This window comes from Solea senegalensis, linkage group LG11 (genome assembly GCF_019176455.1).
Source record: "Solea senegalensis isolate Sse05_10M linkage group LG11, IFAPA_SoseM_1, whole genome shotgun sequence".
In the NCBI taxonomy this organism is placed as follows: domain Eukaryota; kingdom Metazoa; phylum Chordata; class Actinopteri; order Pleuronectiformes; family Soleidae; genus Solea; species Solea senegalensis.
Window position 1 is genome coordinate 10796939 of NC_058031.1, and position 18392 is coordinate 10815330.

Sequence of the window (18392 nt, forward strand, 5' to 3'; positions counted from 1 at the left end):
ATATATATGATTATATGACATAATTCTACTTTCATGACACATAGATTAATGTTACTTATCAAGATCAAGCTTTGCACAGTTGCATTATAACTACAAATATTCTTTAAAGATACTGCAATTGAGATTTGAGTCACAATTGTTGATTGTTTTCTACATTATTATTTTTTTCAGTTTATTGAAGAAACTGAAAAGCAAGCCAATGATGAGAGTGGTGCAGCTACTGAACCAAAGCAGTTTCTGGTATGTAATGCCAACACATTTTAGTGGAAATAATGGTCTGCCCTTTTTCATATAGGAGTTGCAAGATAATTATTCAAAGAAATCTGAACTTGCTAGAAACTCAAACTAGCTGAACTAGTTTTTTTTTACATTCCTCAATTTCACCCTAATAACTTTGGCTATTATTTTTCCTTCCATGTGGTCTTGTCTTTGTCCAGATGGGTTTGGCAAGGTTAACTATGATTTGCAGTAAGAGCAATTTGATTTATCAGTTGCATTTATTTACAGTAAAGCGGCACAAATCTGGTGCCAGTAAAAAGTTTGAGTTTACTGGCACCAGATTTGTGCTGCTTAGGTATATATTTCTATATCTGTCAAAATGTTATACAAAGTTTTCATTTGTGATATGCCAATTTATCCAATATTGTGTCTCAAATCTTTGCAGTCATGTCTCATGACAGTAGTTCAAAGACGTAACTACGACTAGCTCCCCATTTTAATGTAAACTTTGAATTTTCATGGAAATAGTAAATGTGAATGAAAGGCATGGGACAAATAGTATGATTAAACTTTGTCGAAAGAAGTTGTTTGTTTAAAATATAGGAAACATTGCTTTTACTGCCATCATGTTTCATTGAATTCTATTGCATGTCGAAACCAAAAGTAACACCAACGTGTAATTATCATGCTAATTCACATTGGTGACCATTTTTCAATTCATATTCAGGTTTCATCATTGGTACATCACTAATGTGCTTTATCAGTTGGCATAAAATAACAAGGATGGCACATCTTTGCTCTATTAAAATCATTACAATTATTTTGTGTGCTCCAGTTTTACTTTAGACTCTAAAATGTGACACCACTGTTAATGTATCATGTTTCAACACTTGTGTAGTTTTACAATTTTCACTATTTACATTTCACATTCCTTCTTCTGCACATATAACGGAAATAAATTCGGTTTAGTTAAACGTAATTGTCCACAAAGTGGAAAATTGTCCTTATTCCCACACGAAAACAAAATTGTAAAAACAAACATTTCAAATTGTTTATGCAGATTTATTATTATTATTATTGTTGTTGTTATTATTATTATTGTTGTTATTATCGTATTATCAGTGGCCGTCGTGTATTGCAGCTGTTGTTTGGTGGGAGACTTGTTAATTATAAAGGGTGATATTTTTCCCCGACATTGGCCTATATTAATATGCACTGCATCGGTAAACACAGGCTCATTCTCAGCCGCAACATTATTCACTTTTTGCACACTACCCAGTCATGGTGACTCTGCTATCAGCTAGTGCCTGTGTGCCACGAAAACAAGTGCGGATACTCTGAGAAATAATTCAACGAATAGATGAAAATCTTTGCCTAAACTTCGACGGGTGTCCCGTTTGCCTGTACGAAAACTGAAAACAGAAGTGGCAGTGTCACGTTAGACTCGTCCGACAATGATTCAGCGAGTCATCATGCGTTTCTGCTTGCTACTCCACTAACCGATGCTAGCTTGCGAGCTATCGCATGCTACCGCTGTGTTTCCGAGGACCCGGGTTAGGATTCGGAACCCTCGCAAAGTGTCGTTAGCTTGTTCCAGGTATTTGACACGCATCGATTTTTCTGTCGCTGGTGACTGGGTCTATTTCCACGTACATTTTATAGAAAGCGGGGATGGTGCAATAGGACGGAGTGCGGGCTTCCCTTGCGGCCTGCGCATCCACGACCTAAATTAGTCAGAGTCAGGTCAGGACAGCATGGTAAATCTGAGAGATCTAGATTGACAGCTGTGGCACAAACGATAAAAGTGGATGGTTTTTGGTTGGTAAAAATGTTGGTGTTTGCTGTTAATTAAACACGTGACGTGTGCGTGATTTGGTTGACTTTTATTTTAAAAAGGTTCGGTGGGATTTTAATGTTTTGAGGTATTTCATTTGAAGGAAAGCTAATATTACCGGTAGCTTAGTGTTAGCTGATCGGGTGCTAACACCAACTCCGCAGCAAACATTACCGATCCACTTCTCTTGCACATAAAGTTTAGTAATGCATGTTTTATCAAACGTATTGCTAATCTGTCACGAGCAAACCGCTCTCCTTTTGTGACCAGTAACTACGGGCCAAATGTTTATAGTTTCTGATAATATTGGTTCAATAACGTCATGCTGTTAGCAAGGGTTACAATAGCAGCTAGATAGCTGTAAGTTTAACCTGTTAGCGTCAGTTCACTTGTGTTGACGAAGGGCAAGCAATGAGGCAGCGAATATTTACATCCCGTTAGAATTTCGAGCACAAACATGAGACACACTTGTCAAGTGATGAAATATGTTCCACTTTGTTATTCGTTGCTAGCCATTGCACTGCCTTGGTCTGCTTTGTGATTAGCGGAGCAGGCTTGTCAGTGAAACAAATCTGCTTTCTGCCTTGTCATATTTGTCCAAATTCAACGTCAAAGACTGATTGTTTTTATTTTGTGATATGTACTACTTAATCACAAATTTCCATTCATATAATGGAAGAGTATGCAAAGCTGTCATCAAAGCAAAAGATGGCTGCTTTGAAGAATCTTAAATATATAAAACATATTATTTGTTTGTTTTCTACATACATTCCTATGTATCCCTTTGTAGTTCTGATGTCATCAGTATTAATCTATAATGTAGGAAATAAAGAAAATTAATTGAATGAGAAGCTATGCCCAAACCTTTGGATGGTACTGTATTATATTAGGATGCATATTATACTGGCTGTTGAAACTTGAATGTCATCCAGTTGATTTACTGTTTTATAAACAACCTAATGAACATGTATTTAAAAACTATTTGGTGTTGTGGAATGTGGGACTTTTCTTAAAATGTATACCATATTTTTTTTTTTTTACAGGTAGTGCGAACAGAACATGTTGTTAAGTGGGTTTTGCCAAATCATTTTCTGTAAGTAACATTTGCATCTTTGTTAATGCATATACTTATTAATTCTGTATCTCAATGTTTCATTGGTTTTAGAATACCCTTTTAAAGAGCAACATGAGGTTTATTTGCAAATTGTAGGCTTTACTGCACCACTGAAATTTTGCATCTTGTCTTTGTTAACAGAAACGGCAAACGGAGATATTGACAATGAAGGTCGACAGGAGCAAGTTAAAGAAAACTCCTACGGAAGCTGTGAGTATACAGACCCTTTCCCGCTGTGTTTGCCGTGATTTCCATTAAGAAGGAATATCAAGGTTGTTAGGGTTGTTTCCTTTGATTAAATGTGATTGGAGCCCATAATGGCATTATACTTGTAACAAGTGTCTGCAGAGGTCCACCATGGTCCATGTGTTTATGTGAAGTGAATGGCTTTACCAAATGCACATGCTCACTACCCACTGTAATGAAATGTGAGATCATATACTCATGCATTCCAACACTAGATGTATGAATGGACTGTTGGGCAAGTATGCAAAAGTGCAAATGCGAAGTGATTCTCTGCAGACATGGAAATAAAGAGTGGCTAGTTGTGTTTCAAGTTTACACAGGCAGTAGTAGACATCACACACCGACATCCAATTGTTTTACAGTGTTAGTACTTCTACCATTACTCGTGCATTAATTGATGGCATACCAAACCAGCACTGATGCACCGAAATGAAAATTGTTGCACAAATCTGCGTGCCTCTCCGTATCCAACGCAGCCTGGATAATTTATCCCCAAATCTAAATAATGATCTTTATGACAAGGATTGAGCACAGTCACGATGAAGTGCATGTGATCAATGTAGATCATAGTGAAATGTGTTGAAGACTCTTAAGAGTGCACTATTCATTGTTTTCACTCCATGGTCCGTCTCACCTTTTGTGTAGAAGACGCTTTAGTGCTGCAATTAAGGGAATAACGAATACATTGAATGAGCTGATCAATTTAGTTAACTGCTCAAAGTGGGCAAGAAGAGAGAGAATATTCTCTGGTGTGAAGTGGATGTTGCGGGAAGTTTACAATCTGCGCTGTATGCAGCCAAGTTTCACTTTTGCGCAAAGAGACTTTCCAGCATTTAATAGGTGCTGTTCCATAGTGTACTCGCATCTTGTTGGAACCATTTTATTGGTGTTCCAAACTGATCTTGGACAGATTCTAAGCGGGAATAGATGGGTGCATGCTGGCCGCAGTTTTTACATACGTCATCACAACATCCTGTTTCGGTGATACAAGTCTTTCAGCCAAAAACTGCAAATGCCTGTTTTGACAGCCGATATGTGTTGGCTACCAAGTTTTCGGTCCATCCCCACTGAAAACAACTGGTGGACAGTTAGTTGCTAAATTTGGGGAAATCTGACAGCATTGTACTTCCTATAGGTGCTGCACAGTAATAGCCATAGCAACGATTTAAAGCAGTTACACCTTTGACTAGACATGGGCCGGTATGAGATTCTGTTGATATGATAATCAAAAGCAAAAATACCTTAATTTTACAGCATTGCATTATTACAGTAGCAGTGGTAGTAAATGTTTTTGCACAAGTCTATTTGGACCTATAATGCATTGTTTAGATTAGTTTAATCCAGCTACTACTCCATCTAAGCATAGCATCAAATAATGCTATAACATTGGTTAAGTTTTTTTAATGTTGATGCACACAAAAGAAGAGAGTGCAAGTGTCAAATTGTGTGATTATGCACACATCCACACGGACTGTTGGTGAGTTTTCGTGACTTTTGTGATTTTGCCAAGCCATAGTTTTGTTTTGTTTTTTCAAACCTTTTTTTTTGTTAGTAGAAAAGCGGCTGATGTGCTCCATGCACTATGCTTGACTGATTTTTGTCCTCCTTTTGAACCAACAGCCTGCCGACTGCAGGATACTTATAGAGAAGCTCAAATCATGTAGTGATGACCAACTACTGGTTGAACTGCAGCACATCAAGACCTGGAATATTGGCAAGGTAAGTTTCATTTATTTCCTCTCTTCTTTGGTAACCTAGTCATAAAAGTGAATTGACAGTGACTCTCGTGTTCAGGGACTATAGAATATCATTGATATAAAAGATATAGTTCAGTAAGTTAAATTCCGCTCTATTTAAGTATTTTAGTTGCTGCTTAATAGTCTTAACTCGTAGTTATTAAAATGTTGCTGCTTTGCCAAATCCATAATCCTTTTAAGATTATTTTCCCCAAAGCTTTGGTTTTCAACACTACATGTTGAATCGAATCGTCAATATCAAGCTACTGGTTTGAAAATCATTCATTTAAGATTGCAACATTGTCATACAAAATAAACATACAGGTTGGTGATAATAGCTGTACTATAAATCTGTGATCTTTCATTTTAAATATCAGTTTTCAGTTGTGAAGTAGGTTAGTTTTGCATTACCTGCTCATTTGGTATTATTGTTACCTATTCATTCTAACCTCCAACTCACTGTGTGGATGTACCTTCCACATGTATCAGGCATACTGAAACAAACATGGGTTTGATCTATTTGATAAATTACTAAATTATATTTGCCTGTCATCAACAGTGTGAACTGTACCACTGGGTGGATCTACTGGACCGCTTTGATGGCATTCTGTGTGATGCAGGCCAGACAGTGGAGAACATGTCATGGCTGCTGGTGTGTGACCGTCCTGACAATGGACAGCTCAAAGCCCTGCTTTTGGCGGTGCTAAATTTCACAGCCCTCCTAATTGAATATAGCTTTTCTAGGCACCTCTACAGCTCCATAGAGGTAGGCTTGCACTCGGTACATTCTCGACCAATACTCTGCTCTTCTGTACTGTGTATACTGAATGTCTTGTCTGAAAATCTGCTCACTAACCATATCCTCCTTTTCTCTACCTATTTCATTCTCTTTACAGCACCTGACCACCTTGTTGGCATCATGTGACATGCAGGTGGTCCTGTCTGTGCTAAACCTGCTCTATGTGTTCAGCAAACGCTCAAACTACATCACAAGACTGGGATCGGACAAAAGGACGCCTCTACTGGCCCGTCTGCAACACCTGGCTGAGGTTCAGTGAATGCCATTGTTTTCTTTTTTTCCGTCATTCCAGCTGTCCCCCATGAGAAAGATCACTATTGTGTATTCTGTTTTCTTTTTTGTAGAGTTGGGGTGGAAAGGAAAATGGCTTTGGTCTGGCTGAGTGCTGCAGGGATCTGTCTATGACCGTAAGAATTTCATTTTCTCTGTCAATTATCTTAAGCTACTAAACAGCTAGTTTTTTGTTGATAACAAGTTCATTAAACATAGACAAAAACACTGTTTAAACAAACCTTTCTTGTTGTATTGTCCCCCACCCCCTATTGGTCCATGAGCAGAAGTATCCTCCAAGTGCCACCACACTGCACTTTGAGTTTTACGCTGAACCAGGCCCTGAGGTCAAAGTAGAGAGGAAGGTAAAGACCAGGACATTTATTTATTTATTTATTTATTTATAGAATGATAATGTTATAAAAAAATGTATGAATTGTTGTTTTGATGGAGCAATGGCCTAATTCTTTCAAAATGTTTATTTTCCCAACAGACAAGTAGTAACACACTACACTATATTCACATTGAACAGCTTGACAAGGTACAGTCAGATTTTAATTATCATTGACAGTGGAGTAATAATACCAAGAGTTCTTCACTTCACAGTGTCCTGTGTCTCTCAGATTTCAGAGAGCCCGTCTGAGATCATGGAGTCGCTGACAGTGATGTACAACATCCCTAAAGACAAACAGACCCTGCTTTTCACACACATTCGCCTGGCCCATGGTTTCTCAAATCACAAGAAGAGGTTGCAGGCTGTTCAGGCTCGACTGCATGCTATCTCTATACTGGGTTTGTAGAAATCACCTTGTTTATATTAGATATTTCATTATAACCTTCACACTGTTTTAGCATTCTTCCTTTTACAATTGAAAGGTAATATCACAAGATAAAACCTCTCTCGTAATATATCATGTAAACCTTCAAACACCTGAAATTGTGATATCCAACACTGTTTTATGCAGACTAGGCTAACTTATAACATCCTCTGAACTTACTGAAAATTCAATTTCCATCATTGATACATTATTCACCCTATCAGCTGGCATAAAAATCTAGGATGGTACATGAACTTTTGCTCTACTATGAGCTGACCTAGCCATTACAAAGTGTGCTCCAGTTTGTTTTCTGACAGGCCATTTGCCCTATATTAATATGCACAGCATCAATAAACAAGCTTATTCTCAGCCATAACATTTTTCCCTTTTGCTCACTACCCAGACATGGTGACTCTATCTGCTAGTGCCTGTGTGCCACAAAAACAAGTGCAAAAAACAACTAATGGATTAATGCTTTTCTGCTTGCTACTCCACTAAAAGACGCTTGCTAGGTGGCGTATGTTTTGTGTTTCTGAGGTTCCAGGTTAGGTTCTGCATACTGGTTTAGTAGAAACCCCCCTCTGACGAGAAGATAGTTTTGATCTGAATTTTAACTGCTGACATGTTCTGTTTTTTTGTAGTTTATTCAAATGCACTCCAAGAGTCAGCCAACAGTATTCTCTATAATGGCTTGATAGAGGAGCTGGTGGACGTATTGCAGATTACAGACAAGCAGCTTGTGGTAAGAAAGTGGTTTGCCTTCTCTGCTTAATCCTCTTCATGACTGTAAAGTCCTATGTCAAACTGGCAATAGCAATGTATTGTGTAAACTGACATTGATATATAATTAGCTGTAGCTTAGGCCAAGATTACTTGCAGATGCTGTGTTTATTATATAGTGTCAATACATTATTGTCAAGGACGTTTCATTTTTTGTGTTCTCAAATACTTTTTTGATTTGTTCAGGATATCAAGGCAGCATCTTTGCGCACTTTAACTTCAATTGTCCATCTGGAGAGGACACCGAAACTTTCCAACATCATCGACTGCACTGGCACTGCTTCCTATCATGGCTTCTTGCCTGTATTGGTGCGCAACTGTATACAAGCAATGATAGGTAAGAGTGAGAGGTGAAATGTCTTCAACGTAACTTAAGCAAGTCCAGTTGCCTACAGTTAACTCCTGAAGACATTTAATGTGATGCACAAGTAAATGTGACCATTAACATGAAAGCTTGTTGCTCAAACATTTAATTTCCATTCCTTAGATCCTCTGATGGAACCATACCCACACCAGTTTGCCACTGCACTCTTCTCATTCCTCTACCATCTGGCCAGCTATGATGCTGGAGGAGAAGCTCTTGTCTCTTGTGGCATGATGGAAGCCCTCTTAAAGGTATATCCTGATTTTTGATTTTTAAACAACTGTTATTTTAAAACTATACAGTTTTCCCTTATTTTCTGGCTGTGTTCCAGTAAAGTGGCTTGGAAATAATAATACTGTATGGTCATCATAGCATTGCTAAAACAACAAATCTAATGTTTTTAGACTTTTGCACAGTACTTTGCTACAATTTGCTCTTACCTTTTATAGGTGATTAAGTTCCTGGGCGATGAACAGGACCAGATCACTTTTGTGACGCGAGCAGTACGGGTTGTGGACCTCATCACCAATCTTGATATGGCTGCCTTTCAGTCCCACAGCGGCCTTTCCATTTTCATCTGTAGGCTAGAGGTTGGTTTTACACTTTTCTGCTTTTAACTACAGATCGACTGAAACTTCTGCCACACCTCTGTGCATATTCCTTTATAAATCACTCCTTTTAAACACTTTGTTTACTTAGCATGAGGTAGACCTGTCAAGGAAAGAGTGCCCTTTTGTCATCAAGCCAAAGATTCAGAGGCCTAGTGCAGCTGTGGAGTCTGAGGACATGGACACAGACATGGAGAGTAAGTCATTTTCCTTAAGACTTAGACTATTTGTGAATATTGCCAAGTTATAAACAGTGTATGGGCTATCATGTAAACTTACCAATTTTATGAATAATCAGTGTCGGAAGTTGCCATGGAAAGCAGCCCCGGACCATCAACATCTTCTAGCTCCAGACCAGAGGCAGATCACCGGACACAGAGCAGTGCTGCTAATACGCAAACACCACGTGCAGGTAGTTGCAGGTTATACACTGTTATTAAAAACATTTTGCTGTCACATGTTAGTGTACTTACACTCTGCATCTGTAGGTATGCAGTGTATCCCCCAGAGGGCAGCTCTGTTGAAGTCGATGCTTAATTTCTTGAAGAAAGCCATTCCGGATGCTTCTTTTTCTGATGGCATCCGTCATGGTAAGTCACTGGCATGCCTTTATTTGTTCTATAGATGAACTAAAGGAGTATTTTATAATATTTTTTATGCTTGTTTGATAATGCAAATATTTATTTATGTGTCTGCACCATGTCTTTGTCTCAAGTAATGGATGGGTCCTTGCCTACCTCACTGAAGCACATCATCAGTAATGCAGAATATTATGGCCCTTCCCTCTTCCTCTTAGGTGAGTGAGTTCACAGTAGAGCCCCAGAAAAGCCCTTTGTGTTTCTTTGTCTAATGTAAGTGGTGTTGCTTTATTTTAGCGAAATAAAGTGCATCTATTACACTGCGTCAGAAAAGGGACTGTCACAGCTGTTAATTTTGTTGGAAATTTGTTATTTTGATTTTAACTTCGATTTTCCCTTTGTTCATTATGTCTTTTTGATTTTTAGCAACGGAGGTTGTGACGGTGTTTGTGTTCCAGGAGCCTTCTCTGCTCTCATCACTGCAGGATAATGGGCTCACTGATGTGATGCTGCATGCCCTTCTCATAAAAGATGTGAGTTTTTATTACTGCAGTTGTGTGTGTCATGTCTGTTTTTCTGATACTTCATGATGGATGAAAATGTGATTAATTTTTTTTCTCTGTCTCTCCACACATCTATGTAACTTGACATCAGAATTGTTATTCAAGTGTTTCAGCTGTCTCCTAGCACAGTGAGACAAAAAAATAAGCCTTACTCTAAGTGCTTAATGGGGTGTCCTGTCTCTAAGTGAAGTGTCAGACCTGTGTATGTGTTAATTAAATTGAAAAAACTATGGGCTTTACTGGAAAACCATTCACCTCTAGGTGGAATACCAGTAAATTTCACCCCAACCAATGTCGAAATTTAAGATTACATTAATGTTTTTAAACCTGGTTCATATAATGTATTTCTTTTATATCATGGTAGTTACATTGTAACAGTCTATAAACCTCATAAACACATGTAATATAGCAGACTTGGGTGTTTATGAGAACCTCCATACTGACTATAATGACTTCCAGTATCTTGTTCTGCTGATGTGTCATACCTAATATACTAGTATGGATTATTGGATGGCGAAATTGTATTGGTTTGCCAATTTTGCCTTCTTTCTTTTTTAACTTGTATCTTTGTCATTGGTAATCTTTTCCAGGTTCCTGCAACCCGTGAGGTTTTGGGTTCTCTCCCGAATGTGTTTAGTGCTCTTTGCCTGAATGCAAGGGGCCTGCACTCCTTTGTTCAGTGCCAGCCATTTGAGCGCCTCTTCAAAGTGCTTCTGTCCCCTGATTACCTGCCTGCCATGAGGCGGCGACGAAGCTCCGACCCTCTGGGTAAGTTGCACTATTTTAAGGTGTGTTGTTCAAAGTTTTTGTGCAGCTTGTTTCACATGATCTTTTTATGATTTTAGGTGACACTGCATCCAACTTGGGCAGTGCTGTGGATGAGCTTATGAGACATCAACCCACTTTGAAAACTGATGCTACCACTGCCATTATAAAGGTAATGTTCTTCATAAATTGAAAACTCTCTTCATACTCAGTTGGCATTTTACATTGTATTGTCCTGATCGGTACTGTCAGCTTCTTTATTTGTATACATATCGGTTCTCCTTTTTTTATTTTGATAATGGATAAATTGAGGGCTGCCAGGTTGTGTAGTGACTAGCACTGTTGCCTCACAGCAAGGAGGACACCGGTCCAAACCGTGGTTTGACTGAGGGACCTATTGTGGAGTTTGCATGTTCTCTCTATGTGTGTGGGTTGTCTCTAGGTACTCTGGTTCCCTTCCACAGTCCAAAATTTTTTTTTTATTTGACACTCTAAATCTTAATCTAAAAGACTGTAGATGTGAATGTAAGTGCTTATTCACCACTATGTGTTGAATCGCTCTGCGATTGACTGGCGACTTGTGTGGGGTGTGCCCCACCTTTTCCCCCATGTCAGCGAGGGTTGAAATATAGCTCCCTCTCTAACCCTCATGTGGCAGCTAAAGCAGTAGACGGTGAGTGCGTTATGAAGTTGTTAATATAATATAGAGGATAATGTAAGCGCAAGAAATGTTGGTCAGTGTGTTGAACCAATCTAGAGAGCAAAAGGGAGAATATATTTTGGATGAAAGATAAGAGACTACCAATCAAACATTGCATGATGGAATATTATGGTCTGCTCGGGGTGATTATACGATATTATCATGAGTATTAGCAAAAATCAGCTCTACTGGTATAAAGCACTTGGCCCCATCTAGTGGACTGAAACATCAATTGATGTTTTATGCTAATCCACTTTAATGTTAATTTGTAACAGTTAAAAAATTATATGCTTAAAAGTGATACATGTTGTCTTAAGCATTATAATATTGTCACGCAAAATATTTCATTATTTCACTGTATCAAACCCCCCCACCCCTACTGTCTGTAACACAAGCAAATTCCTGCAGTGTTGTATGATTGACTTATTATATGGCGTTATATTTTTAACCACTCTTGGATAGAGTTGCACGGTACCCACGGTACCCCGCGGTGCCAAATCATAACGGTTCATGCTATACTAGAAATTCTACACTACGGTACTACCGTGGACTACTATAATACCGGTGCCAGTTTCTGCTACGTAGCTCTGCTACTCTCCTCCCGGCTTTTCACTGCATGCTACTCCCTTGTAAACACACCCACATTGTAACTACTGCAACCGAATGACACAGCTGCTGAATGATTGGCTGTTTGCTTGTTACTGGTGACGTTCAGGGATATGATAGGCTGTTTCCGCACGCTGGGTCCGCCCGTCTGTTAGCTGATTGGTTGTTCGTGTGTTTCTGCCAGCAAGAACAAACTCTATGAAGACAGCTCTGCTTCGATAGAAATTCTTTTCAAAACAAACATCAAGTTTAAGTTCTGTCTCGCCCAGACGCACGCACGGCTTACAGTCACAAACGCGAGACAACACACTCACCATGGCAGAAGAAGCACCATATATATATATATATATATATATATATATATGTATATATATGTATATATATATGTATATATGTATATATGTATATATATATGTATATATGTATATATATATGTATATATATATATATATATATGTATATATATATGTATATATATATATATATATATATATATATATATATATATATATGTATATATATATATATATATATATATATATATATATATATATATATATATATATATATATATATATATATATATATATATATATATATATATATATATATATATATATATATATATATGCAGTTCATAAAAATAACAATAATAATAAAAAAAGGCAGCAGTATCGCGATACTACCCGGAACCGTGGTACTTTTGTCTGGTATAGTATCGTGGTTACTCATTTTGGTATCATGACAACTCTACTCTTGGAATATCACCACTACATCTGGCAAGATCATTAAAGGTATTTGTTGTTGTTCTGACAGTTACTGGAGGAGATTTGCAACTTAGGTCGAGCCCCTGAGTACATCTGCCAGAAACCATCTATCCAGAAAGCAGATGGCACTGTAGCGGTACAGCCAGCACGGTCCAGCCATGCTGCAGAAGAAGCTTCAAGTGAGGATGAAGAGGAAGAGGAGGCCCTCCATACATTCAGCCAGCAGCAGGGGGAGCCAGAGAGCAACAGACAGTCAGTGCCACTTGAACTGTATGACGCTGAGTTCATAACACAATAGAATAGAGCAACAACTCTTTAAAGACTGACTCTGAGTTACTCAGTCTCAAATATTTTAGTCAGCAGTTGTCATTTTGACTGATTTTTTTTGCAGGGTTGTGGGAACTGAGGAGCGAATACCCATTCCTCTAATGGATTACATTCTGAATGTGGTGAGTGGTGATTGTCAATTAGTTATTATGGATTTGTTGTGAAATATCCATTTTCTAAATAAATGCTGTAATTTTTTCAGTTCACTCATTGATTTTAAATCCACGTGTTTTGCAGATGAAGTTTGTGGAGTCCATATTAAGCAACAACACCACAGATGACCACTGTCAGGAGTTTGTAAATCAGAAGGGGCTCCTACCTTTGGTCTCTATTTTGGGCTTACCAAACTTGCCCATAGACTTCCCCACATCTGCTGCCTGCCAAGCTGTGGCTGGTGTCTGCAAGTCCATATTGGCAAGTTTTTCCCCCTTCCTTTTATTAATTTATTGGAAAGACAGTAACATCAGTCAGTATGTTTGTAGCTCGACTATGCTGTTCAGTTGGACTTGTGTCCTTGTACCAGTATAGAAGCACTAGCATGGAATCAGTTTATTGTAGGGGTGTTGGAAATAATCTTTTTAGTTGAAGAAAGTGCTATAAAGTAATAAAGAAGTGTTTAAAAACGTGCATGCCGTGATGTCATTGAGACATGTCAATAGAGGTTGTACAGAGCCCCTGCATCATTTCGCTTCAGGGGAACATACATTTAACAGTCATTTGCATAAAAATAAAAACTCCATCCCAGGTTTACAAAAGACAGAGCCCAGGGGGATGCAGATACAGTGAGAACAGGAGGGGTTGGAGGATGGAATCCTGTGGCACTCCACAGGGAAAAGAAATGAGGAACATTTCGATTCACCAATCATGATACAGAAGCTTCTATCATCCAAATAAAAATCAAACCATTCCAAGGCAGCATGGCTAATAAATGTGGTAACCTCAATGATTTTCACAAAGGGGAGAGGTGTTTTGAAGAAAAACACAGGAGTCGACACAGTCAGTCACTCTATTTTCTTGTCTCTTTGTTTGTTTGTGTTTAAGTAAAAGGACCAGTGGACAGTAGCTCTTACCCCTCTCCTTGCATGTGTGTAAGCAGTTGAAGTTGTCCGTCTCTTTTTCACACTCTTTCCTCAAGTGTGTGTAAGTGCATCGACATAAAAAGGTTGTCCTTAGTGGCATACAGTGCAATACCATAAAACCATGATATTTTTGGTATTGGTTATCACACCGTCAGCATGTCTACATATTTTCAGTCGCCACAAGCTGCAGTTCATTTGCAATTTGGTTTGTTTTTATGGATGGAACACTGCAATTAATATTCATGTTCATATTAGATTGCACCGTGATGCATCATGAGATCAGGTCAACAAATCGAGTTGTTAACCTCATGATCAGGATCGAATCGTAAGGCCACTCGATATGCACAGCTCTAATTTATTTAATGAAGGGTGGTGGTTTTTAATAATCTGCGTTATCTGGGCATTGTTATGAGAAACCTCTCTTCTGAATGAGTAATAAAGCTTTATTTTCCAAATTCTTTCATTTTAGACTCTTTCACATGAACCTAAAGTACTCCAGGAGGGCTTGTGCCAACTGGACAGTATTCTGACCTCTCTAGAGCCACTTCATCGACCAATTGAGGTGCCTGGTGGGTCTGTGCTTCTCAGAGAACTTGCTAATGCGGGTCATGTCACTGATGCCACATTATCAGCCCGTGCCACACCACTTCTTCATGCGCTCACTGCAGCGCATGCCTACATCCTCATGTTTGTCCATACCTGCAGAGTAGGACAGGTAAATATGAATACATTTTCTCTTCAAATAGAATGTAAAAATTCTTAATCTCATTGTAGTAACTTAATTACACTTGATAACACAAAATTGATTCTGAATGTTTTTTCCTCCCTTCTTATACTCAACAGAGTGAGATTCGGGCTATTTCAGTGAACCAATGGGGCTCCCAGCTTGGCTTGAGTGTCCTCAACAAGCTCAGTCAGCTCTACTGCTCTTTGGTTTGGGAGAGCACTGTGCTGCTGTCCCTCTGCACACCAAACAGGTGAACATCTTATCCTTTACTCCCTCTACTTTAATTGTGAAGCCCACTATAACACCTTAACACCCCTCACCTGTTCTGAACAGTCTTCCACCAGGATGCGAGTTTGGCCAGGCCGACATGCAGAAACTGGTGCCCAAAGAGGAGAAGCCATCTGGTAGCACTGCAGCGTCCACTGCCTCTGGCTCCAGAAGAAATGGTAACATATCCATATCCAGCAGCATATTGTCCTACCATGTTCCTGTAACATCCATTAACCACCTCAACAATCTTTTCTTCCTTTATCTAGCAGAGTCTGAGGCGACGTCTGTGGATTCATCTGCTGGTGGGCTGTTGGAAGGCATGGGTTTAGACGGGGACACCTTGGCTCCCATGGAGACAGACGAACCCACCGCAACAGACCCTAAAGCCAAGTCCAAACTTACCCCAGCTATGGCAACCCGCATCAAACAAATTAAACCGCTGCTGTCTGGTGAGGACATTTATGTTACATAAATTTTTTTTACATACATGTTAATATTTTTAGATTTAGAAATGATTAGGTCTTTCAAACCGTGAGTTAATTCTCTGTTTTTTTACATTTCCAGCGTCATCTCGACTGGGTAGAGCTCTGGCTGAGCTCTTTGGCTTGTTGGTGAAGCTGTGTGTGGGCTCTCCAGTCCGCCAACGTCGATCCCACCATGCCACAAGCACAGGCACTACCCCCACACCTGCTGCCCGGGCCACTGCCTCTGCCCTTACCAAACTCCTCACTAAGGGACTGAGTTGGCAACCCCCTCCTTACACACCCACCCCTCGATTTAGGTAAGAGAGCAGACCCTACCACATATGGCTATGCCATTCTCACCCATGCACATTGCTGACAGTGTGATATGATCTGGGCTTTTCTTCTGGCAGGCTGACTTTCTTCATCTGCTCAGTGGGCTTCACATCTCCCATGTTGTTTGATGAGAGAAAGTATCCCTATCACCTCATGCTGCAAAAGTTTTTCTGCTCTGGAGGACATGATGCCTTATTTGAGTAAGTCCCATCAAATGCAGTAGCGAGGACTTCACCATCAAATGCTGCTCTTTCAAATAAACATTTTTCTGTGTGACAGGAGTTTAATTGGTTGTTTTCTTTATACAGGACATTTAATTGGGCCCTGTCAATGGGTGGGAAAGTGCCTGTTTCTGAGGGACTGGAGCATACTGATCTACCAGATGGAACAGGGGAGTTCCTGGATGCATGGTTAATGCTGGTGGAAAAGATGGTGAACCCAAGCACTGTACTGGACTCTCCCCACTCTCTACCAGCTAAAATGCCTGGAGTCACACCCTCCATGCCTCAGTTCAGTGCCCTTAGGTTCCTCATTGTCACTCAGAAGGTCAGTGTTTCCATAGTATTCAAGATGACTACTATCTTTACGTGGAACATGAAATTTTGTTCTCAACAAAATCAGTATACATAATGCACCATAACATAAAGGGGAATATGGACAGAAAAGATTGACACTGTAAACTTGCTCCTTGCTATTTTCTCGAATAATTTTGTTCATTTTAATACCATGACATGTTGATGTTACAGCAGCAAATTCATAACCTTTAAATGTCCCTGAAGGTGTAAATATCAATGGGACACTTTACTTTTCAGATTTCAAGAACATGGTTAATAAGTCACTTTAGAAATCTAACATGCACAGTATAAGCTGCAAAGTTTTAGTATATTGTCCTTCCAGGATATTAGAATTGGGGTTTTTGCTTTTAATAGTTTTTATAGTAACATAGTATTTTCTTCATGAAGGCTGCATTCAGTTGCATTCGAAGCCTGTGGAACAGGAAGCCTCTGAAGGTGTATGGAGGCAGAATGGCAGAATCTATGCTGGCCATACTCTGCCACATCCTAAGAGGGGAGCCAGTTATCCAGGAGCGCCTCGCCAAAGAGAGGGAAGGGACGGTACGTGCAGATGAGGAAGGAGGGGCAACCACTGCTGCTTTGGCGCCTACTGCTGTCCCTGGAGCATCTACAACAGGAGGAGAGGCACCACCAGCAACTGGAACAAGTTCTGGAGGGTCAGCAGGAGGATCAGCAGAAGATTCAACCAATTCTACCCCCCGCCGTGAGCCCCAGGTCAACCAGGCTCAACTTACACAGGTGAGTCAGAAATAAGTCTAATACTGGAATGTCAGTGGAATGATATATTCTCATCCTTCACTATAAAAGTACTTGTTTATGACTTACCCTCCTCTTACATGAATTCTGAAGACCTTCAGACCGATTTTATTTTCTCTTCATTCAATACTCCTTTGTTTACTCTTAAAAATACATTGTTTTTGTGTTGTGTCTTAGCTGATGGATATGGGTTTCTCAAGAGAACATGCCATGGAGGCCCTACTGAACACCAGCACCATGGAGCAGGCCACAGAATACCTACTTACACACCCTCCTCCTCTTCTTGGTGGAGCTGTACGAGTAAGGCTTCACAGACAAAAACACTGACTTCCATTTATGTGACTGTCCCATCTCTGCAGTTGACACATTTCTCCAATTCCATCCAGGACCTGACTATGTCTGAAGAAGATCAGATGATGAGAGCCATTGCCATGTCACTTGGGCAAGAAGTGAGCATGGAGCAGCGCTCTGATTCTCCTGAGGTATGTCATTCTCACATGAAAAACTTTTAGCTGAAAGACTTGAAAACCCCTAATTTAAAATGATTTCTCTCTACCTCAGGAAGCAGCACGTCGGCGTGAGGAGGAAGACAGAAGAGCTAGGGAGCGGGCTGAAGAGGAAGAAGCGCGCTGCTTGGAGCGATTTATGGAGGCTGAACCTCTGGACCCCCAGGAGCTACATACCTTCACTGACTCCATGCTACCAGGATGCTTCCATCTTCTGGATGAACTGCCTGATACAGTCTACAGACTTTGTGATCTGCTGATGACTGCCATCAAGAGGAGTGGCCCAGAGTACAGGGATCTTATCCTAGGCCAGGTTGTTCACCAGGTGAGAACATTAATGTATTGCTAAACTGGAGTTTGCTCTCAAGACAATAATATTAGGTGGTACAAAAATGACAGTAAAGTGTGCAAACATTTGCTCTTGTCACAACTTGTTTTCTGAAATTGTCACTATATGTTTTAACACTGATTGTGGAATGATCATGGAAAAGTGTTTGATTTTATTCCTTTTGTTTTCTGTTATGTGGTAATATTTGGAAGTCATGTGTTGGCCTTACAACCTTATTGTCAGGTTTTGTTGGAAGTCTC

The 18392-nt window shown here is 39.7% G+C and overlaps 1 protein-coding gene across 11 annotated transcripts in view; it reads left to right on the plus strand.

The window, feature by feature from the left end:
* huwe1 (HECT, UBA and WWE domain containing E3 ubiquitin protein ligase 1) overlaps nucleotides 1-18392 on the plus strand; it is a 38907-nt gene that overhangs the window by 1777 nt on the left and 18738 nt on the right. For 7 of the 11 annotated variants that reach the window (XM_044039264.1, XM_044039274.1, XM_044039268.1 and 4 more), the window contains exons 2-36: nucleotides 172-240; nucleotides 3097-3146; nucleotides 3309-3377; nucleotides 5034-5132; nucleotides 5709-5915; nucleotides 6046-6198; nucleotides 6293-6355; nucleotides 6506-6583; nucleotides 6712-6759; nucleotides 6842-7010; nucleotides 7678-7778; nucleotides 8003-8153; nucleotides 8304-8431; nucleotides 8630-8770; nucleotides 8880-8985; nucleotides 9087-9200; nucleotides 9277-9378; nucleotides 9504-9584; nucleotides 9793-9899; nucleotides 10520-10697; nucleotides 10775-10866; nucleotides 12817-13037; nucleotides 13159-13216; nucleotides 13332-13508; nucleotides 14643-14888; nucleotides 15017-15150; nucleotides 15234-15346; nucleotides 15437-15619; nucleotides 15735-15951; nucleotides 16045-16167; nucleotides 16276-16513; nucleotides 16930-17280; nucleotides 17476-17598; nucleotides 17685-17780; nucleotides 17860-18129. In XM_044039264.1, coding sequence (XP_043895199.1) covers nucleotides 3333-3377; nucleotides 5034-5132; nucleotides 5709-5915; nucleotides 6046-6198; nucleotides 6293-6355; nucleotides 6506-6583; nucleotides 6712-6759; nucleotides 6842-7010; nucleotides 7678-7778; nucleotides 8003-8153; nucleotides 8304-8431; nucleotides 8630-8770; nucleotides 8880-8985; nucleotides 9087-9200; nucleotides 9277-9378; nucleotides 9504-9584; nucleotides 9793-9899; nucleotides 10520-10697; nucleotides 10775-10866; nucleotides 12817-13037; nucleotides 13159-13216; nucleotides 13332-13508; nucleotides 14643-14888; nucleotides 15017-15150; nucleotides 15234-15346; nucleotides 15437-15619; nucleotides 15735-15951; nucleotides 16045-16167; nucleotides 16276-16513; nucleotides 16930-17280; nucleotides 17476-17598; nucleotides 17685-17780; nucleotides 17860-18129 — 4713 coding nt within the window. In that variant the 5' untranslated portion in view covers nucleotides 172-240; nucleotides 3097-3146; nucleotides 3309-3332. Of the gene's footprint in view, nucleotides 1-171; nucleotides 241-1522; nucleotides 1817-3096; nucleotides 3147-3308; nucleotides 3378-5033; nucleotides 5133-5708; nucleotides 5916-6045; nucleotides 6199-6292; nucleotides 6356-6505; nucleotides 6584-6711; nucleotides 6760-6841; nucleotides 7011-7677; nucleotides 7779-8002; nucleotides 8154-8303; nucleotides 8432-8629; nucleotides 8771-8879; nucleotides 8986-9086; nucleotides 9201-9276; nucleotides 9379-9503; nucleotides 9585-9792; nucleotides 9900-10519; nucleotides 10698-10774; nucleotides 10867-12816; nucleotides 13038-13158; nucleotides 13217-13331; nucleotides 13509-14642; nucleotides 14889-15016; nucleotides 15151-15233; nucleotides 15347-15436; nucleotides 15620-15734; nucleotides 15952-16044; nucleotides 16168-16275; nucleotides 16514-16929; nucleotides 17281-17475; nucleotides 17599-17684; nucleotides 17781-17859; nucleotides 18130-18392 lie in introns of those variants that run through there. The other 4 variants (XM_044039269.1, XM_044039275.1, XM_044039267.1 and 1 more) reach the window with 3 other exon arrangements.